Source organism: Typopeltis vanoorti, chromosome 24 (genome assembly GCF_054136105.1).
Source record: "Typopeltis vanoorti isolate ZY-2024b chromosome 24, IOZ_Tvanoo_1.0, whole genome shotgun sequence".
NCBI lineage: Eukaryota > Metazoa > Arthropoda > Arachnida > Uropygi > Thelyphonidae > Typopeltis > Typopeltis vanoorti.
The window spans coordinates 49,416,448-49,440,491 of NC_143572.1; the positions used below are offsets into that span (position 1 = coordinate 49,416,448).

Genomic DNA, 24,044 nt, shown 5'->3' on the forward strand with positions numbered 1-24,044 from the left:
TGAGCGAAACATTAAAAATATTTTTGAAACTAATTCAGAATCGCATTTATAGAAAAAGTGAAGCACAATTCGGCTTTCGGAATGGTTTTGGTACTAGAGAGGCCCTTTTCTGTACCCAAATATTGATACAAAAATGCATAGAAAAACAGAAATCTGTCTTTATGTGTTTCATAGATTTTGAAAAAGCATTCGACAAAGTCAGACACACTAACTTAATAGAAGTCCTTCAACAAACAAGGCTAGACGAACAAGACATAAGACTAATAACAAATCTGTATTGGAATCAGTCAGCTATCGTTCAATTAGACAACATTACCACCAGTGATATTAACATCAAAAGAGGAGTGAGACAAGGATGTGTGCTCTCACCACTCCTGTTCAACATATACGCAGAGGTGATCTTTAAAAAAGCATTGGAAGTATGTCCAGAGGGAATCACAATAAATGGAAAGATTGTTAACAACCTACGATATGCAGATGACACCGTGCTAATTGCAGATAACATTATGGATCTCCAAAAACTCATTGACAGAATATACATAGAAAGCCAAAGAATGGGAATAAATATAAACATCAACAAGACAAAATACATGATCATCAGCAAACATCCAGCCTCATCAATGAAACTGACACTCAGTGGGAAAAATATTGATCAGGTGTCAAGATATAAATATCTTGGTTGTTCGCTTAATGAACGGTGGGATTCAGAAATAGATATAAAGACAAGTATTGAAATTGCACGGCTGTCCTTCATGAAAATGAGAACACTATTCTGCAATAAAGACCTAAACATGGAAGTCAGATGCGAATGCTGAAATGTTACGTGTGGTCTATTCTACTCTATGGAGTTGAAACATGGACATTGAAGGCAACAACCATCAAGAAAATCGAAGCCTTTGAGATGTGGATCCAATGAAGATGTCTTAAAATCCATTGGCAAAGCTAAACATCTTGTACAAATAATCAAGAAACGAAAAACATCATATCTTGGCCACATCATGAGAAACAGCAAATTCTAACTTCTACAAACTATTTTGGTAGGAAGAATTGATGGCAAAGGAACTAGAGGAAGAAAAAGAATATCATGGTTTGACAACAACAAGACGTGGACAGGAAAGAGCAGTGCACAACTGCTCAGATTAGCACAAGACTGCAGTTTGTTCGCCAAGATGGTCGCTGACCTTCGATAGAAGATAGCACAATAAGAAGAAGAATAGACTCAACTATACAAACAGCAAAGAATGAAACAGTTGGAAGAAAAAATGAAACAGTTAAAAACTGGCGTGAAGCCTTAGTCTCATGAACAAACTCCTAGTAAATTATTCACTTATTCAGCTGAGGATGTATGTGATGAAAAAGTATGCAGGGATAGAAAAATTAGAACACCAGGTAGACACAGGATGTTAAAGAATCAATACAAGGGGGAAGCATACCAAAATGTCCTAGCAATAAGCAGTAGATGCCCTAAAAGAATGCAGAGAAAAATATAAAATAGCTAAGCTGTGTAGATAAACAAAATAGATAAAATAAATAAACAAAAATCTTGGGAAGACTTCAGTAAGAATATAAAAATAGATATCAGAAATGTTTTAAAAGCTATTTAAAAAAAAACTTATAAATGGAAGAAAAAAAGTACTGTAAAAGGAATCAAAGATGATAAAAGGTGACATGAAAACTGAAGATAAGGATATTCTAAATGTCTGGAATAATTACTTGGAAAAACTGTTAAATGAAACATGTAGCAACAGAACAGTACAATCAGTGGCACATTCAGGATTTAATCTGGGGGTGAGGCAGTTAAGTAGACAATTTGAGAATACACACTATGCATCACATACAACCTGTGACTGAGCATCTGCAATGATTGCTAATTCATAAGTAGTATAGAAATAGAAGACACAACATAAATAAAAAAAATGAATTTTAATTAGGAAAAGATATTTGGAAAATTTTTTAGTGTTTTTTTTTTTCCCCTTTTTCTTTGGGAGACCAGGGCACCTTGGCCTCCCCTCTGGGTGCGCCACTGAATAAAATAGTCAAGAAGAGTGCAAAGAAGAATTCATATCAATACTTGAGGTAGAAAAAACTCAAAAGTCTGAAATTTGGAAAGGCAAATGGAGTAGATGATATTCAACCAAAAATGCTAAAATATAGGTTTAAACATGTTGCAGTGCTACACTCCATAATTCAGAAAGCCTGGTCAGAAGATCAAATTCCAGATGATTGGAGTAGAGTTCATAGTTCCTATCTGTAAAAATGGAAATAAAACTGAATGTGAGAATTACAGAGGAATGTCTTTACTAAGTATTCCATGTAAGACCTATGCAAACATGCTTGAGAAGAGGCTAAGAATAATTTTGGAAGAAAAATTGGAGAAGAACAAATAGAAGTTGTTGAGATCACATTTTAACTTTATGACAAATAGTGAGAAATTGTGGGAATATAATGTAGATCTGTACTTAAGTTTGTAGATCTGCAAAAGGTTATACGACAAGGTGTCCACAAAAATGCTTTTCAAGATGCTACAGTTATATGGAGTAAATGGAATATTATATATAGCAATATATAGTCTGTATTTAAGATCTGATTTCATCAAGTGGAATTGAAGAAAATACAAGAAGATGGTTAATGTAAAATCAAGTGTAAGACAAACATGCACACTATTTCCACTGTTATTCCTCATCTATGTGATAGCATTATGAAAGAAAGAGGCATTAACTCTGATTTGAGAATCTGCAATATCGAACTTAGATCTTTGCTTTATGCAGATAATGTTGAACTCCTAAACAAATCCAGTGCAAGTTACCAGGATTCTCTATCTAAATTGAATAACAACTGTTTGCCAATAACAAATTTGGCATGAAAATCAGCAATAAAAAAACTAGGCAGGAGCATAAAAAACTTCAGTTGCATTGTGAATGGAGATCCTATAGAACAAGTAAAATATTTCAATTACTTAGGCACAGTTTTTAGTGAAGATGGCAGGTTAAATCTTGAAATGTACAACAGAATAAGCAAAGCTGGTATAGTGGGTAACCAGCTGAATAAATTTATATGGAAGAAGAGAGAAATTAGCCAAAACACCAAACTAGCGGTATACTAGCCAAGTGGAAAAACTCCCAATAAAAGAAAGAATGAATGCGGAAGAATCGCTTTACTGAATACAGATGGTAACCTAGTATCAGATGAGGTAGTTCAAATAATGAGTGCGCACTTCACTATGATCTGTCAACTTGGTGTATGTAAATACACCAAGTGCCAGTAAATTAAATGAAGTGAAAGCAGTACATGAGAAGGAGGTTCTAGAACTGTTGCATGACCTGGATAAGAATTTGGCAACTGGGACTGATGGGATATCAGCATCCCATCTGTCCCTGTGTGCTAAAGAAATATTCAGCTGAATTATCTAGGTCCTTGATGTGTTTGTCTAATTTGAGTCTTAGCCCAGGAGAGATCCCATAGCAATCGAAAGAATGTATGTTAATCCCATTGCACAAGGGTGGTGCAAATACTGATGCATTAGACTTATCAGTATCTCTGTTGTAACAGTTCCATGCAGAAATATTTCTGTATTTCTGTATGGAGTTATAAGACAAACAAAATATACTTTGCAAGGAACGATATGGGGTTGCTAAAGGGAGGTCATGTCTGATCAATTTGCTCATATTCAATAATGATGTTATGGCTGAATTGGATAAAGGGAATGGATACACTATGATACTGTTGGATTTTGCTAAGATATTTGATGTGATACCACATCAAAGACTGTTGCATAAATGAAACCTTATGGCTCTTTCTTTTAGTAATAAACAATTTAGAAGTTTTAAATTGTGCACCGTTCTGACTAATGTCATGAAATCTCGTGCTTCCCGTCTGGGACGTGAATCACCCCCCTTATCAAGCGTATCCACGCTGTACCATATATGCTACCTGCCTGTTAGTCACTTAGTAGCCGTCTGAAAATATTAAATGGAAAATTCCAGAAATCAACATTTCATAAGTTTTAAAATGTGCGCTGTTCTTAGTAGTTCTCGGTTATCAGATCGACTGTCGCGGTATTGCAGTGCTCTTGTTCAAGTAACCCTTATCTTACTTAATAATAGCCAAAGAGAATCCATAGAGTGCTTCCTTTTAAGTGAAAAGGTGAAAGTTCTTGACTTCGTAAAATAATGAAGAAAACTTATGATGAGGTTGCTAAGATTCCGTTCAGATAACTTTTATTAGAGTATGTTTTTATAATTGTTCTATTTTATTATTAGTTATTGTTGCTAATATTTTATTGAGCCTAATTTATAAATTAAACTTTATCATAGGTATGTGTATATAGAAAAAATATATATAGTCATTCAAACTAATTTTTTCAGAAAAAAACAGTATGTATAGGGTTTGATACTATCTGCTTTTTCAAGTATCTGCGGGAATGTTGGAACATATCCCCCATGGATAGGGGGGGCTACTGTAGTTAGAAGTTAATTGTTGGTATACTTGATGAATGAAAAAGAAACATACTATTTTGGCACTCAAAATAGTATGTCTCTTTGGTTTGGTGCTGCAATGGTTTGGTATTGCTATGGTTTGGTGCTGCAATACTTAATGAAAAAATTCAACTGTTTTGTAATAAGTTGAATTTTTTCATTAAGTATTGCAGCACCAAACCATAGCAAGATATACCATATCTCAGTATACACTCTCCAAGGGATTTATAGATGATTTTCATAGTATGTGATGGTAATATATCTTTTAAGTAGTGCATTTTCAAGTGTAATATCCAGTTTTTTGTGTATATAGTTAATATGTGTGTGTTCCATTGCATACTGTAGTCAAAGTGCAGGCCTAAGTATTTGAGGTTTGTAACTTCCTGGATTGTTAGGCAAGAACAGGTGTTTGTTTTCTTTGGGAAGTGTAAAGTAACATTTCACTGATATGTGTGAGAGATCTGTTGCTATTGAAGGGTGTCTAAATATTATGAGTTGCGATTTATTGCTATTTATTATGATAGAATTACGGTACTCATGAACCAATCAGTGACTGTGTCGAGATCTGTAAATATTGTAAGCCTATTAATGGATCTTCATGTATGGATGTGAGTTGTATGTCATCTGTATACTGGTAGATGTGACTGTATAGGTGTGGGTTGGATGGATTGTTTACAAAAATATTAAAAAGGCATGTGAATAGAATTGTCCCTTGCAGAATGCCACAGTTAGTCACATTTCTGATGCTGTAAGTATGATTTATTTTTATAATGTTGGTTCTATTTTTCAGAAAGTCTTTGAACTAGTTGTGGAGTTTTCCTCTTGTGCCTACTGCTTCTAGTTTTTTTTTAAATTTTTTTTTAAAAGAATTGTGTGTTCTGTGGTGTCAGAAACTGTAGAGAAGTCAATGGCAAATTATTATTTGTGACACCTCCAAGGAGTCCAAAGACTCATCGCAGGAGGACACTTACAACTGTCTCAACTACTACACTGAACCTCTACTACGAATCATCTCCATCAACGCCATCTACCACCCACCTCCACCACTATCACAACTAGTTTTTTTTTGTCTGTAAATTGCGTGTGTTCTGAAGGGCCGATTTGTCTGTTTCCAGGAGAAAAAACCCTGTTACCTCTGCATGAGATCAGCTAACTCACCTTCGATTGAAATCGTCCAGATAAAGATTCCTCCCATCGCAACGAGAATCGAACTTAGGCCCATTCCAATTGAAGGGTGCAATGTACCGTCGTTCTTCCAATTGCCAACATGAAGTGATGTTTGTCCAGAGATGAGTTGATTACGCTATAAAGATCATCCAATAAGATACTGGTTCTTTTATTTTTATGAAATCTGTATTGAGTGGAGGATATTATATGGAATTTCTCTAGATATGTGGATATTTTTTCATTAACTATTCTTTCTATGATTTTTTCTGTTACTGACAGCGAAGATATAGGCCTGTAATTATTGATTTCATCAGATTTTCCTTTTTTATGTAGCAGAGTTATCAGTGCTATTTTCAGTCTGGTGGTATTTTACACTTCTGAAAAATTAAATTTAACAATTTGAGTATAACTGGTCATACAACAGAGTAGTGCATTTTGAGGTCATTTTATTGAGAGCTTTGTTTATTATTGTCCATGTTATTTTTAAATTTTGCCTTCATTTAATTTAAATGTATTGGTGTAATAATTATGTTTAATTTGGCATATTTCTGATTGGAGTTTGTTTCTGTATTTCTGGCCCCTCTGAATATTCACTTTTTAAGCTCTGATTACATGGATTTCTTTTTATCTGGTGCTATAAATGACGTTTTTTGTAAATTTTAAGCAATATATATAGTCATTTAGCTAGGGAGGTGAATCTCTGCTAGTTCTAATATTTATTTTCCCGGGAGTTTTCTTGTATGTACAACACATTTTGATGAAAAAGTCATACAATTCTTTCAGATTATTGGCTTGCATTATAAGATGCCATGAGGTTATTCTAATTTCTTCATCAATAATACTATTGTCTATTACTTTTGGTTTCTCCAGTACTGGGATGTGTAATGATGTAAAGTAGTGATCTGTTAATGTTGGTTTAATAGTTGTAGATAAAAGTCTGTTTTCTCTAACACAAATATTAATATGGTCTCTATAGGATTGTGCTGTGTTTTTATTTATCATATCATCCATCCATCAGTGGCTTTAACAGGAACTTAAGTGCTTATAGCCTTCCAAGCGTTCTTGTCTGTTAATGATGTGTGTTCTATTGGCCGATTTGTGTGATTTGTCCTACCTCTGTATGAGACCGTCTAACTCACCATTAGTCAAAAGAGAGCAGATAAAGGTTCCTCACTTCATGAATGGAATCGAAACCAGATCTTTCCAACTAAAGTTCTTTGTCCATGCTGACTGAGCTACAGAGGCTCTATTTCCTCTCTAGTATATGATAAAAGGGTTTCTGTTAAGCCAATGTTGGATAATATATCTAAATAAGCTGTAGTTTTACTTGATTCAGTGTTTAGGGTGTTAATGTTTGTGCCTTCGGCTATAATTATAGGCTGAATAGGGTTGTTTTTTATTTTTGTTAACCAACTTTCTAGTTCCATTAGGAATAGCTTAGGATTTTCATCTGCTAGCCTATAAATGGAGTTCAGCTCAGCATATATGTGAATACTTATGTGTTCACTGAGATATATCTTGGCTAACTATAGATAGCCAATATAATTATGTAGCACAGTGTATCCATTTAAATTATTATTATTGTACAGGCACCTCCATGGAGTCCTAAGACTCGTTGCGGGAGATCCAAACTGTCCACATAATCTATCATACTTCTCCTTGAACCCACTAACAGACAAACCACTGACAACTAACTCTGGCGATCCATTCCACTTATTCATAACTCTCCAAGCAAAAACTAGTCCTCACTCCCCTACTAACCACACATTTATTCAACTTCCAGGGATGACCTTTTGTTCTTGCCCCTCTAGCAAAGTGCTGAAACATTTCCCTTGCATCAATCTTATAAAACTCTTTAAGTAGCTTAAATGTTTCTATCATATCCCCTCTTTTTCTCCTATCAACCAAGTTCTGCAATCTTGACGTCAGTCTATCATCATAGGGAACAGACCACTCACAATCTTGGTTACTCACCTCCGAATCTTCTCCACCACGTTCTCATCCCCAAGAAAGCCAGAAAACCAGATCTGAGCACAGTAATCCAGATGCAGCATATTAAGACCTCCTAAAGTGGTCCTGCCATCTTGGCAGGGAAAAGATGGCATCCTGCCATATTTTCCATGCTAGGTGGATTGATTCAGTCAGAAGTGTCCTAGAAGAGTGAAATGTTAGATATGACAATATGGAAGTGCTGAAAAGTAATAGACTAATTTTAAAGAAAATTGCTGATAGGAGATTAATGTAAACTTAATTTAATAGTACCCTCATAATATCCTGTCCATCCATTGAAGGCATATCAGGAAATTGATGGTGAGGAAAAGTAGAGTGTGCTCCTTCTTATAATGGGTGGGGGGGGAATACTTTTTTTAGAAGCATTGCGGCAGTACAGGATATCTTGTGATTAAGAAGAATGCGGTGCTCTGTTATCTTAAAAATTATTTATGGATAAGATTTGAATCTAGATAAACTTATTAATGGATAGAATTGAGACTGTGGAGAAATGTACATAGCCCTGATGTACTCCAGCTTTGGTGCGAAAATCCTCTGAACCCTTTCCAACATATCCTCATCCCCATGAAAACCTGCGACCAAGTCTGTGCACAATAATCCATATGAACCTTATCAAGCCTTATACAATGACATCATAATCTCTCTATTTCTGCCTGTCAGGGTCCTCTAAATCATTGCTATTATCCTATGTGATGTCTTCAAACTTGTGCAGTGTAACCCTAAATTTCAGGTCCTTGTCCACCATGACTCCTAGATCTTTCATCTCCTCTACTTCCTTTAAAGTTTCCCCACCAGGGTGTATACTTTGCATCCCATCATTGCTTAATAAATCTCAGAACCTTATACTTTTCAACGTTGAACTGATAATTCTTCTCACCTTCCCATTCATGCAATCTATTCAATTCCTCTTGTAAAGCCATAACATCTGATTGACTTTGCATTTCTCGCCCCAATTTTGCATCATCTACAAAGAGCTGCAGAAGACTATTAAACCCATCCCAATATCATTAACATAAAATTGAACAACAATGGTCCCAAAACTGACCCCTTGAGTACACCACTGGTGGACTTTCTCTTTCTGGATACTGTACCCCCATATACAATTTTCTGATACCTATCTGAAATCTCATAAAGTGAGGGCTAAGAAGGTACCAGGCATTGTAAAGAAGGAAAAGGTGCACAGTATGAGAGGAGATTGGCTAGTCAGGCCTAGGTTAATTCAAGGGAATTCTTGCACTGTATGGTAATTAAAACTCATAAAGAGTTGTAAAGCTAGAAGAAGAAGAAGATATGGCAAAATAATAATAATAATAATTATGGCAGGTTGACCTGTTAGATAGTCATGGCAGTAGAGCAACTTTTAGCTAAGGATGTAGTGCAATTATTGAATGAGTACTTGATCAGCATATATCATACCAGTGTAAATAATGCAGTAGCATATAGAAGAGATGCAAGTATTAGGAGAATTGGAAGTGAAAAAAATCAGAGGTGAATCAAGTGTTGACTTGGTTAGATCTTAATTAGGCATTAGGAATGGATAAGATATCACCATGTATTCTTAGGGAATGTGCACAACAATTAGCTATGCCCTTAACTTGGTTGTTTAATGAAAGTCTTGCAGTGGATAAGGTTCCTAAAGAATGGAAAGAAGGCAAAATAGTAACACTCCACAATCAGGGTTCCAGGACAGACGTTTCCGATTTTAGATTAGTCTGTACAACTGTAGCCGTAATCAAGGTGTTGCAGAGATTGGGTACGAATAAAATACAGCATTGAGTTGATGGACATAGCATTTTGGCTGTGTCTAGTGGTGTACCACAAGGATCTGTTCTTGGACCACTGCTGTTTAATTTGTTCATAAATGATATAGGAAAGGATCTGAGAGGAACAGTTCATTTGTTTGCGGATGATGCGAAGTTGGGTAGGGCAATAGTGAATGCAGATGACGTCAAAATTTTGCAGGATGATTTGGATAGATTGGAGGTCTGGGCTAGGGAGAATGGATGTCAATTTAATGTGGCAAAATGTAAGGTTATGCATTTTGGGGTGAAAAGATGGGAGGCAGTTTACTGCATTGGTGGAACCGTGCTCCAGGAAATTGATGAGGCACGAGATTTAGGAGTGTTGGTGGATAAGGAATTGAAATTTAGGGGACACATTGCAAAAGTGGCCAAATCAGCTCATCAAATCACTTGGTTGCTGAAGAATACGTTGACAAGCAGAGACAAGCAGGTTATTGTTCCTCTGTATCGAGCCTTGATAAGACCTCATCTCGACTACTGTGCTCAGATTTGGTCACCCAGGTTTCTTCTTGATGGGGAGGAGGTGGAGAGGATCCAGAGGCGAGTGACCAAGATGATAGCAGGTCTGTGGAATGAACCGTATGAGAACAGGTTGAGGATTTGTGGGTTGCAAAAATTGGTTGATAGGCGGAGGAGGGGAGATATGATTGAGACATTCAAATTACTGAAGGGTTTCTATAAAATTAATTCAGAAGATATTTTTGAGAACAGGGCTGGTTGTGGGAGGACTAGGGGACATCCATGGAAACTGGGCAAAAGTGTGGTTAGTAAAGGTGTTAGAGCTGGGTTCTTTACTTTTAGAGTAGTGAATGAGTGGAATGCGCTCCCTGAGTCTGTGGTGGATGCTGTGACAGTGAATGAGTTTAAGGCGAGGTATGATAGATACTGTATGAATGTCGAATAGTTGTGATGAAAATGATTTGGGGCCTCCCTCGATGAGTCTAATGACTCCCTGGAGTTGCCCGTAATAATAATAATAATAATAATAATTTTTTATGATAGTCAGCATGAATTTGTAAAGGTTAGGTCTTGTTTTTGCTTTTTTAAAGATACTTGTGACATAAGACTGAATGATAAATGCACGTAAACACAAGAAAGATATTTAATTAACCAAATATTTTGGTCTGGAAATACCACTGAAGATGGTCTGCTATTTCCAGACTGAAATATTTGGTTAATTAAATATCTTTCTTGTGTTTACTTGCATTTATCATTCAGGTCTTGTTTTAGCAATTTACCTGCATAATATGATAGGGTAGCAAGTGTGTTGAATAAGGGAGAATCATATACAGTGATATTTTTAGGCTTTGCAAAAGGGTTTGATAGATTTTCACATGATAAGTTGGTGTGCTGTAGAGGATGAGAATAGATAATATATTGGTTAGATGTATCAGAGATTGGCTCGCTCAACGATACCATCGTAAAAAAAATTATCGTTGGTTATTTTATTTTATATTATCAATTAAATCTGTTAATTTAATTGATAATATAAAATAAAATCTGGGGTTCGCCTTTAAAAAATCTGCTAATATTGTTAATCATATGTTATGTTTTGCCCCTTGTCTAATCTTAATCCTTGATAGTATTTCAAAGTTATGGCCGCTACTAATATATTGCTCGAGTGTGCGAAGTCTAATAACAAAGACAGTGCCTCAGGCTAGAGCCAAATTCTTTGTTAGATTACTAGTACTCAATGTGATTAAAATTTTTGAAAATTTATTTGTTTAAGCTGTGCCACCAAAATTTACAGGACAGGAGAACTTTCTTTATCCAAGATTAAAACACTCAGTATGGCACACAATCCTAAATTCTCTATCTTATTCCTATATTATAATCATATATGTTTCTCACTTTGCAGTCATGACTATATCAAAATACATGCGCATAGGTTCTGTTTATGAGCAGTGCATTGAATTTAGTGATCAGACAAGTTATTTGTTTGACAAGAAAAGAATTTATTCATTACTAGGAAAAAGAGATATACAATTGTCATTCAATAAATTCAGTTGAGTCTAGCATATAGGGTTTATTAAGCAACTCGATATAATACATACACTTCTGTCCCTTAACTAATCTTGAACTTTTCAGGGACCATGTGCCTAGAAACTTTAGCTTATTTTAGATTATCATCACATAAAATTCAGGTTCAGGAATTATCTATTAACATCAGATTCTAGTATTGCACTCTATAACATAGCTATGATCTCTGGCACAGAGTAATTGATCTCATCTAATTGTATAGTTCCTAAAGTCCTGCATTACTACATAAAGTACAATTCCAGTTAATTTTCATTCACTGTCACAAAATTTTCTAATTTTTTTTCCTACTAGACAAATGGAAAGTTCCTACTTGGTAGCGAAGTCGGGATCTCTCTGGCGTTTTCTTGTGAACATCTTTTGAATTCCTGTGGCTCATAATTTCACATCAGTTTTTTCCTAGATGAGTTTCTTTTGCTGCTACGTTCCTCTGGCCTTTGCTTCTTGTATGTAGGTCTGGGAATATGGTCATGATTCATTGCCTACGATCCTTGCGAAGCTCAGCCAATGTTATCCGACCTCATATGTCTGTATAATCTCCTCCGGTTACATTGACTTCATTGCTGTATGGAGTCCTAAATCTCACGTTGGAATTCTACTTGACCACATAACTGCACTCGGACACTCCACTCCCAACACTACTGGAACATCGACTCTCTGGAAACAACAGGAAAAAAAAAAAAGCCCTTTTTTTGGTGTTGTAAACTTCTATATATCCAGCTCTGATGCCCTTCCCATTCTTACATCATCGTCCACTCTGCACCTGATACCGTTGCTTGTCATTGCATTTCCACGGGAAACTCCTACGCGACGTTGACCTTTGCATTCATGTTAGCCTCAGGTCACTAATTAATCCTCTTTTAGTATTTTAGCAGAAACCCCTATGCGACGTTGACCTTTGCATTCATGTTAGCCTCAGGTCACTAATTAATCCTCTTATTTTGTCTGGAACTTTAGTTTGACCTTGGTATACTTATGCATAATTCACCACATATACAATTTCTATTTTTCTCATGCAAAACACTCGATAATACAATATTCAAAATTTAAAGGAAAAGACATTAACGTTATTTCATTTACAGTCAATTTCTCTTATTAACAGAAAAGTATTTTAGCAGGATTTTTGATACTTGTTAAATCTGAACAATAGGTATTATATTACTATAATTCCTTCTATTCAAGATTTAACAAAGGTCTCCTCTTCCAAAAAAAAAAATTTTCTAAAAAAAAATTTTTGACTTCATTCCCACATACCTTCTGGAGGGGACCTAGACTTCAAACTATTTACTTCCTTCCTTTCTATCTGTCTCGTACCTATTTTGTGCCTTATCCTTCTGATTGTACCTGACTTTACTACTATTTTGCAATGTTTCTGGCCTAACTAAACTTTTATTCAACTTATTCAAAAGGCCAAGAGTAAAAGTCCAACCCAATAAACTGCTAATGGCTCTCCTAATCATAATAAGAAAACAGAGGAGATTAGCATAACTAAACTGCTGTTTATCATAACTTCATGTTTTCGGTACCTATTCCACTTCGATTGGCTACTGAATTTTTCAGACTTATCAATCATTTCAATGAAGTTAACTCTGATTGTTCTTGGAAAATCCTCCTCTAATTATTTTTCTGTATTACCTGGGTCATTTGCTATCTTAACGCTTGATATGTGATAGAAGATATAGAAGCTATTTCAGAATCAATCTGATTGTTCATAGAACCTTCCCTAACTCCGTCAGCCTGTACGACATTACTCTCACACTGCATTCCTTCTTTATCTGAGTTCTCATTGTTATCCCTACATTGTAAATTATGACTCTCTCTACCAAACCATTTCCTTCCCATGAGGTATGTCTCATTTTGTGAGTAGTCACATGAAAACTTGGATTTTTCTAGAAAGTCATTTCCAAAAATTATATGAACGTGTGGGCGAGGTGTGTGATGCAGCAGTGTCTCAAAAAAAGAAGGGGGTAACCAGTCACATGCCCCAAGGTTCTGTTCTTGGGCCTCTGCCATTTATCTTGTTTATATATGATATATCATGTGGATTGACTGGGGATCTTCAGTTATTTGCTGATGGTGCAAAGTTGCGCAGAATTATAAGTAGCAGTGCTGATGTTAATTTCCTTCAGGAAGATTTGAATAGACTTTTAACTTGGTCAAAGGACTGATGTTGTAGTTTTAATATTTATAAGTGTAAGGTGTTGTATTTTGAATTGCAGAAATATAAGGCTGTGTACCATATTGACAGTGCTGTACTACACGATGTGGATGAGATTCAAGATTTTGGAGTGATTGTTTTATATACATATATTTATCACACATATGAGAAGTAGAAGTAATTATATCACACCTGTGCCATCTGTGAGGTGCAGATAAGAGTTATTATTAGCTCCCATCAGATAACTCTTTGAGTCAAAGGACTCATCATGTGAGGTCTATAGTCGTGGCCATCACCAGATTAGATCATGCCCTGAGGGAAACAATTAAATATTGCCCCTAATGAATTATAAGACAAAAATATAAGAAAATCTCCAATTTGTTTTGTTTTTATTACAAGAGGAACATTAATGCAAAATGATTACATAATAATATTAATTAAATGTTTGCTCTATGGGTATATCACACAATAAAAGTGTTTATAAGCTCTTCTAATTTTGAATTATAAGCTATGTCTGCCTCTGTCGATATAGTTGCTAGACCAACCAATCTTTCTTGGGTTCACAAATAATTTTTAATCTGTTTAAGCTTGGAAAAACTTCTTTCCACATTTGCTATGCTAACAGAAATTGTTAGCATAATGACGGTGCCTACCGCAATATGACTGAACGAGTGCCCTTATTAAACTGCGCCATGAGGCAGGCTGCCTCTGTGCTACACCTGTCGATAGTACTGTCTATACTCTCTCATGCTAAATGATCATCTAACCATACCTTCAATCTATTCACAGTTTCCACACTGACTGAATTTTCAGGGAATGCATTTCACTGTCCAATCATTTTATGTGCGAAGAACCTGCTTCTTACTCCCCTGCATACAGCTTCCATGGATGGCCCTCTAGTTCTATCCTTGCTGCTTTCTACTGTATGAAATATCTTCTTCACATCTGATAACAATCCTCATCAACTTATATGTTTCAGTCATCCTCCCCCCACACTTCTTCTTCTATTTCACATAGCTCTGTAAACTGCATTCCCTCAATCGCTCTTTGTATCTGACATTCCATAGACCTGACACTAACTTAGTAAACCTTCTCCAATACATTCTCATTCCTCTGAAAACCAGGTGACCAATTCTGTTCACAGTAGTTCCCTGATCAATGCCTTATACAGGAAAACTATAAAAGCTCTTTGCCTCTGCATGTCAGTGTCCTCCTAATTATTATTGCCATTATCTGTTGGGATGTTCTTACAATTTTAGCAATGTGACCCCTTAACTTCAAGTCTCTGTCCACCTTTACTTCCAGCTGTCATCTTCTCCACCTCCTTCAGAATTTCTCTGTTAATTGCATACTCTGCATCCCAACCTTGACTAGCTCCAATCATGTGCAGACTCACCTCAAAGGTCTTTTAAAAATCCAAGTACACCACTGTATGTGCATCTCCTTTATTGAGTGAGTTTGTCAACTTGTAATACGTAAACAGATTGTTGAAACATGGCCTCTCCCTAACAAACCCATGCTATTCTTTATGATGGTTAGCAACTTATCAACCCACTTTTAAATCCTGGTTCTCACCAACTTTTCTAATACTTTGATCTTAGTCTTATTTCCCCCCCTCCATTTGTGTAGTGGAATAAATTTCCCACCTTCCATACCTTTGGGACTTGCCCTGGTTATATAAAGCACTTATTAGACCTCAGTTGGACTATTGTGCTTGGATTTGGTCACCTAGTATTTATTGTGATGTGGAAACATTGGAGAAGGTCCAAAGATGAGTTAATAAGACAGTATCAGGACTCTGGCTATGGATGGAGAAAGAGGTTAAAGAAATGCAGATTGCAGAGTTTGGTGAGTAGAAGGAAAAGATGTTATGTAATAGAGATGTTTAAGTCAGTGAGGGAGTTTTTATTGGATTAATCCAGAGGGGATTATAAAAAGAGTAGAAGTCAAGAGGAGAAGAACCAGAGGCCATCTCTGGAAGTTATGTAAGAGTGTGGTGAAGAGCGATGTGAGGAGTAGATTTTTTTTAAGTGGAGAATTGTCAGTGAATGGAATGCATTACTGCAATATTGGCCAGCTAGGTTGGCCGAGTGGTTAGTGTATCTGACTCCAGCCAAAAGGCTGCAGGGTTGAATCCTGCTGTGGGCATGGATATTTGTGATTGTCTGTGGAAATACTAGTGGTGGTGGTAGTCAGCGGTAGTTGGTGTTGATGTAGTTGTGGTCAGTTGTGGATGAGTGGTGGAGACAGAGTTGTAGAGCAGGTGCCCTCCTTCGATGAGTCGTTGGACTCCCTGGAGGTGTCTTGTAATAATAATATGTTGTTATTAAGGATTTTAAGATTGAGTATGATAAAATATGTTGTCAATTGAATGAATCTCTCACAGTGAGTCAGCAGATTCATTGTGGGAGGTGGGTGTAATAATAATAATTGCAAAGGGAATAATGTTAGAACCATAAGATTCATTGGTACTCAGGCTTTTTATGATTCTTCTACTGTCTCTGTGCTGTTCTTAGTATACTAGCAAGTGATTCATCATTCAGCTTAATCATCTGTGCAGAAGTTGAAAAAAAATGACTGACACTAATCTGATGACAGTCTGGATGTGCAAGATGTGTAGAAATATGGAATGATATTATTCTTATTTTCACATGGGACTGATTCTCTTGACTTCCATTTGAAGGCAGAGTGTTTTGTATTTGGCTATGTCACTGTTGGATTTGGATTTGTTTTGTAGGGTTTTTTTGCACCTGTTGTGAGCTGTAACATAAGCTTAATTGTTTGCCCCCAAAGTTTCATGAATGCTGAATTTTTTTCTTCAACTGCCTTTGAGCAGTTATAAGAAAATTAAAAATTGGATGATGTTTTGGTTTTGTGTGAAATGCAAGATGATCTTTCCGTAAGAATTATTTCACTGTTTTGTGCTTAGTCCAAGTATTTGGACTAAGTCATAGAAGAGAAGTCATAGACGTCATCTTTTTTAAGCATCATTGTAGCAACAAAAGAATGAAACTGAGATCACTTGTTGAAAAGGAAAGATGGATGAAGTTATAATCACAGTTACCTAAGGGAAAACTGATTTTTTTAGCATAATTTGAAAGAGTGCTGGTTATCAAAAAATCTTGTATGTTGGGAGTATTGTCAGAATTATCTGGTGGTATTCTGATGGATAGATGGAAATCTTTTATTATATCATTGCAAATGGCAAATACCTGAGCGTTTTTTCTAGCTTGATCTGTGGAATTGGATAGTTTGAGTTGCAAACATTGAAGACCTAATGAAGTTGACCTCACATTTAGGTATCAGAACTGCAAACTGATACCTCAGATATAAATAATCAGAGAGCTCAGGTGGTTATCAGAAATTACAGAGCAGTAAAGACATAAATGGATAAACAGATTGCATGAAGGAAATGTTGAACCAAAACAGGTGAAGTGGTGTGGAATTGTTTTCTTGGATGGGATTCCATATTTAGCATTCCATAACCTGGTATGTGAGATCCGACAGTTACTGCCACCTTGTAAAATCAGGAACTATGCTGTGTGTTTTGTTTATTTGAGGTGGATACTAGTTATTGAGACCAGTATTTGAAGTTCTGTTAGAATTAGAAGGTTTGGTATAGATGACTGTAAGTGTTAGTACTTATCACTTGTATTTGTTTTAAGGCTATGAAAATTGGTGAAGTGGAAAGGAAGATTTTTTGGTATTGCGTTTGAAAGTGATTCTGTCTGATCTGCAGTGGTACTATATTTATTTATAGCTTTCATAAATGTTGATAGAAAAATATTCATTTGCTGAGTATGGGCATGCAGTATAGAATAAGACCCTTGAACAGGTCACCCATACAGAAATCACCTAACCTTCTGCACTTATATATGCAGAAGATTAGACAGTGACACTAATGGTTTCAAAAGCATGTGGGGTGACGTAGAAGTGGCCAAGACAGGATATTTAGTAGAGTGTTGCTACAAACCAAGAAGCGTAGAGGGTGGGGAGCAGGAGATGTTTAGGCAGTTGAACTTGGCAAGTGCAAGAAGAATGATTGTTATGGGAGATTTTAACTACAGCAGTATAAGCTGGGAAGAGAAAAATGCATGTAGTAATAAGGGAAAAGAATTTCTAGAATTCTTGAGGGACAAATGTCTTAGGCAACATGTAACAGAGGGAACAAGAGGTTCAAGAGTTTTGAATTTGGTCATAGCATCGGAAGAGCTGATAATAACTGAGATGACATCTCTCCCACCAGTTGGAGAGAGTGACCATATGGTTTTGACTTGGAAAATGAATAGACATGCAGGAGTATCAAAGAGATGGGAACGTATATGGAATTATAAAGCAGGTGATTATAATAGTCTTAGACATCAACTTGGAGAAGTTTTATGGAGGAAGGAATTGGAAGGCCAGGATATCATTAGTGCTTGGGAAATTGTGAAGGAATATTTGTTAGCAACAATGGTAAGCTGTATTCCACAAGTGAAGAAGCAGACACAATTTGGTATGTAAAGTGGATGACAAACAATATCAAACTGGAACTGCAGTTGAAAAAGAGATTATGGAAGAGATATAAGGAGAGCAGTGGAGAGCAAATGCACAAAGAATATAAGACACAGGCCAGGAGAGTGACTAGTATGGTGAGGAAGGTAAAACTGGAATATGAGAAGAGATTGGCACTGAGATTCAAAGAAAATCCTAGGGAATTTTTTAGCTATGTGGCCAGTAGGAGGAGAAATGATTGTGGAAGAATGACATTGTGGGATAAAAATGGGAATAGAGTGACTGATGGAGAGGACATAGTGAAGTTGTTCAATGAACACTTTATTGGAGTATTTCATCCCGAGAAGAAGGTTTTAATACCAGAGGGATAGGGCAGGTTCAGGGTTTAGAGGTGCAAGAGTAGAGTGGGTTCCAAATACAGTGTACTCTGGATGTCAGTAAAGCTGTGGAACTGGATGGTATTTCACCACAGGTTTTGATAGAATGTGCTAAAGAACTGACAGCTCTGTTGACCTGGCTCTTCAATAAAAGTCTGGCTACGGGAAAGGTACCCAAGGAATGGAAGTAAAGTAAGATAGTGCTGTTGCATAAGGGCGGTAGCAGACCGGAAGTGTTTAATAATAATAATAATAATAATCGTATGATGATAAACGGCTGTGAGTCCCCTTTATGGGGAGGTACGGCACCATCTCAGTCCCCACAAATTTTATCCGGGCTCTGGAACCGGCATAGCTAACAAATCAGACCTATGGCTGGGTCAGTATTCCTGACTGTAATCCATGTGTGTGTTCACTGGACCGGTTTGCCTGCTTGCGGGATGAAAAATCCCAGATAAACCGGTGGAAAAAACCCTGCTGTCCACGCCCAAGACCAGCTAACTTGGCTATGGCTGAGGAAGATCCTTAAGCTCCTCGCATCGTCAACGGGAATCGAACCTAGGAGACTCCTTCCCCAGACATATGGTTGTGAAGCACATAGTCACTACCACTGCACTTCACTCCTTCCCCAGGCTAACTGCACGGACAGTGTTTAATTATAGGCCAGTTTATGTGTCATCAGTAGTTGTTACGGTCTTGGAGAAATTAATGAGAGACTATGTACAGCATTGGGCAGATGAGGGTAATGTTATCTGTGAGAATCAACATGGATTTGTTAAGGGGCACTCTTGCTTTAGTAATATGATTACCTTTTATAATAAAGTGACAAGAGCAGTTGATGAGGGAAAGGCATATACTGACATTTTTTTGGGATTTTGCAAAGGCATTTATTTGACAGGGTGCCACATGATAAGCTGATATTTAATTTGCAGCATATGGGTTAAATGTCTGGTTAGTCAACTGGATTCAGGATTGGCTGTCTGATAGGTATCAGAGAGTTGTGTGTGGTGGAGCAATATCAAGGAAGCAGAAGGTTACAAGTGGGGGTTTCCCTGGGCTCAGTACTAGGACCTGTATTGTTCAACCTTTATATCAATGACATCATCAGTGGATTGCAGGAGGATATTCAGTTGTTTGCAGATGATGCGAAGCTAGTAAGAGTTATCAGTAATAGTGCAGATGTGGCAGCACTGCAAGAGGATTTGAATAAATTAGACAGATGGTCAAATGAGTGGAGTTGTTGGTTTAATGCAGCAAAATGTAGCAAAATGAATTAATTTACTTTCTTTTCGTGTTACAGAGTGATCCGCATTCATTTTTGAAATTATGGACTTTATAACTGTGTTATAAATAACTATTTTAATTTCCCAATATTTCGACCTTCGTATTAAAATCATCATCTGGAGTATACACAAATATATAAGGACAAGCTGAGTTACATTTCACACAGTATGCTAAAGAGACAATGATTTGATCAACGATTATTCTAATGGCATGACCACTAGTGGAAATATAATATATATATATATAAAAAAGAATAATTAATTAATTAATTAGAAACTACATCAAAGCTATATTCTATTTAAGATAACATCAGAGATATGTTCTTTCGTATAGATAGTTTTCTTACAGTAACAAAAATTGTAAAGTCTTTTGTAAACTCGATTGGAGGAGCTGTACTGGAGGAAGTAGGAGAGACAAGAGGTCACGGGGGTGTGATGATTGATGGAAAACTGAAATTCAGGAGCATATTGCAAAAGTAGTGAAGGTAACCCAGAGGATCGCTGCAATACTGAGAAGGATACTGACCTGTAAAGATAAAAGAGTTATCATTCCTTTGTATAAGACCCTGATCAGACCACGCTTAGACTATTGTTCTCAAATTTGGTCCCCAGGATTTGAAGGGAATAAATTAACTGTGGAAAGGGTATAGAGGTGGATAACAAAAATGGTTTCAGGACTGTACAATGTCAGTTATGAGGATCAGCTGTGGGAATGTGGACTGCAGAGTTTGGTGGATAGAAGAAGGAGAGGTGATATGATCAAGACTTTTAAACTGTTGAGAGGCATTCACAGGGTAGACATTGGGGAGTTCTTTTGCGAACAGCGGGAAGGGGCGTGACAAGGGGCCATCCCTGGAAGTTACGAAAGGAAGCTGTGAGTAAAAGGGTGAGGAGTTGTTTCTTTGTGTGGAGAGTATTTGAACCATGGAATGCATTGCCTGAGAGAGTGGTGAGAGTGAGAACAGTCAATGAGTTCAAGGAGTGGTATGATAGACTTTGTGTTTCCTAAGAAGGACCTCCCACGATGAGTCTCTTGACTCCATGGAGGCCTGAATAATAATAATAATTATTATTATTATTATATGCATGATCAGAAGGGCAAGTGGTGTTGGTTTATTTGCCAATTAGTTGACAAGCCTCCTGATGATGTTACCATCAGGTTCAATCCTGTATACTATATAGAGACCAAGAGACCTACATAACTGCTTTACTGCCCTCAAATGAGGAAGGTTCTGTGTTCCTACCCAGTGTGTTATTTGTGCTAGGCAGCATGCATGTAGTACTACCTGTGCTGCATGTTACCAAACAGGTAGTACTACATGTAAAATGGTTTCACATCTGGATAAAGCTGGCAATTCCTCCAAAGGAGGCAAACATTTTTGGCAGCAATAGTGAACAGGTTTCACAACAGCTTTTTTTGTGATTCAGTGCAGAAACAGGTCGCACTGCTTAGACATGGCATTATCTTATCAGGAAGGGGTTACGTTGTGCATGCCAACTTATTAGTTGTCTAAATAGCTGTGCTGCCATGGCTAGATAGCAATGATTCCTTCTTCAACAGTAAAACTACATATTTGAATAGACAAGGGATTGCAGACTATTCTGAATTGCCATCATTCAAAGGATGTAAATGAGACCATTGACTTAACATTATACTCATGGTTCCAGAATGAATGAAGTAGAATAATGTGAGCAATTAAAAAAAAAAGTATTTTTAAGGCTCTTGTCAGAATTGCTTTCTTCTTGCAAAGTGTGGATCTGATCTTACTCCGCTGTCTTAATGTTCAGCAAATGACTAAATAACCACGTTGATTGTCAATGTAATTATATCTTTCTGTTGTGCACATTTTGATCCACTGTAATTGTTTAAATGGAACACTGAACTACCCTTTCAATGAATTTACAATCACACTCATTAAATTATGCTTGACAAAAAAAAAATTATATTTGTGTTGTTATCCTTTACCCAGGAAAGATCAAATAGAAGTTTGCACACGAAATGTCTTCACAATAAGGCTGCTTGTACGTTGGAACAGTATGACTTCACATTAAATTGCTCCCATATTCCATAATGCGCAGTCGCAGATTTGAATCTGACATAAGGCATAGCTGTTTTCTAAAGTCTGTTTTTGACAAGCTTATATAATTGCTTGAGTTCATAAGGCATCATAGAATTAATCATTTTGAGGTTAACAAAACATTTTACTTCAAATGGTATTTCCATATATCTGTTAAAATTAGTGCTGCACACTGTTCATTCACGTTGAAAGAAAATCATCTGAAGTTGAGTTAGCTAATCTCCTCATTCTGGAGGTGATGGTATTTTTTCTCACATCTCAGTTTTATTCTCCAACCTGCTACCTGGTTTTCCCTTTCAGTCATTTCTGACCGTACATTACTTTGTAGGCAATGTCCATATTCCTTCATACTTCATAAAATGGGGGGGAGCAATGTCCATCGCCATTGCTTCCCCCCCATTTTATTCGGGCTCAGGACTGGCATACGGCTGGGACGTATTCATGACTGTAATCCATGGGGGCCAATTTGCCTGTTCTGGGGAATGAAAAACCCAACATTTAGACTCAACAGTTGAAAGAGACCAGATAAAGAATCCTCACGTCACTGACGAGAATCGAACCCATGTCTTTCCAACCAAAGGGCTTCATCTAAACTGACTGAGCTACAGAGGCTTTTATTCTCTTACAGTGACTAGAATTAAGAGAGCCAAGTTATTTTGCCATAACAGGTCTGATGTTTGAAGGAATATGGGATGATATGAAATATTTTGTTTATGAAAAAATTATCCTTCTTTAAAATAGTCCTATGTAATAAAAATAATTATATTTTTAATAATCTTTCTTATGTCGTGTGTAAGAAAAATACTCATCACTGATGCTAATCTGTTTTTCAGATATGGGTTCTTACTGGTGATAAAAAAGAAACTGCTGTTAATGTTAGCCTTTCGTGTGGTCACTTTGGACGAGAAATGTTGCAACTAAATGTTACTCTTCAAAGAACAACTGAAGATTGCTATGCATGTTTAAAGAAAGTTGAAAAAAGGTTTGCTACTTAATTATGATTATTGGCTTATGCAAATAGTCTAAGCTTCAATTTTTAAGGGATATAATATTTCTAGATAGGTTGGAGTAATATAATAATATTAAAAGAAATTGTGTATTAAAAAAATAATAATAATTAGTAAAATAAAGAGCTAAAAGGCTTCTTTCTGGCCAAAGTAAGCTATTTATCTATTCATGTAAAGGATATTATATATCCATTTTAAGTCGCATTCTAAATTTTCTCGAGAGCTTATAAGAATATAACCTTCAGAGGTTATAATTTCATAAGAAAAATATAACTTTCTTGACATGAGGTTACAGCTGCGGTTAGACAGAGAGCTTTTATTATCCTAAGGTTTCTGCCTAGTTTCTGATGAGAACCAACCATTCAGAACAGCTATCAAGCCAGTGAAACCTAATAAAAGGTGAATGGGCTGAGCTTCATGTCTTTTAAGTAGTACAAACCAAGGCAACTTCCATTCTGAAGGTTGTGTTCTCATTAGCTCTCAGGAAAATTCTAAATCTGCCTAACAGTGAAAATGAATATATAATATACTTTATATAAATATTATGATAAATTTATGTTTGTTTATACTCTGGTTATAACATTACCATGTTTAGTCTCTTTTCATGTTTATCAAATGCATTATTATTATTATTAGAAAATCTGATTTCATTGTAATAACAGGTAACATAAGCAGTTTCTTGAAGTATGCTTCTTCTTCTGAGTTTATGAATAGCAGCTTCATAATATTTTATTTATAATGTATATTTCTAATGGATGACTATCCAATAAGTAGCTATGCAATATTCTGTCACAACCTATTTCAATTGCTAACATGCTCTAATTGTTATGAAGAATTGTCTAGACTTCAGATGCTTAACAGGATTGCCTTTTATATTTCATTGGCATATGATTGTTTCTAATATTACTAAATACTGCTAAAAATAATATTGCTAAAGAACTGACAGCTCCGTCGACCTGGTTTTCAATGAAAGTCTGGCTAAGGGAAAGGCACCCAAGCAGTGGAAGGAGGGTAAGATAGTGCCATTGCATAAGGGTGGTAGCAGACAGAAAGTGTCAAACTGTAGGCCAGTTTGTGTTTCATCAGTAGTTGTCAAGATCTTGAAGAAATTAGTAAGGGTTCATATACAGCAGTAATGTTATCTGTGAGAGTCAAC

The 24,044-nt window shown here is 36.4% G+C and overlaps 1 protein-coding gene across 6 annotated transcripts in view; it reads left to right on the forward strand.

The window, feature by feature from the left end:
- The window catches only part of LOC150093183 (phospholipid-transporting ATPase IF-like), a 799,705-nt gene that overhangs the window by 407,769 nt on the left and 367,892 nt on the right, over positions 1-24,044 (forward strand). For all 6 annotated transcript variants that reach the window (XM_090413774.1, XM_090413776.1, XM_090413778.1 and 3 more), the window contains one exon: positions 22,715-22,863. In XM_090413774.1, coding sequence (XP_090269900.1) covers positions 22,715-22,863 — 149 coding nt within the window. The remainder of the gene's footprint in view (positions 1-22,714; positions 22,864-24,044) is intronic.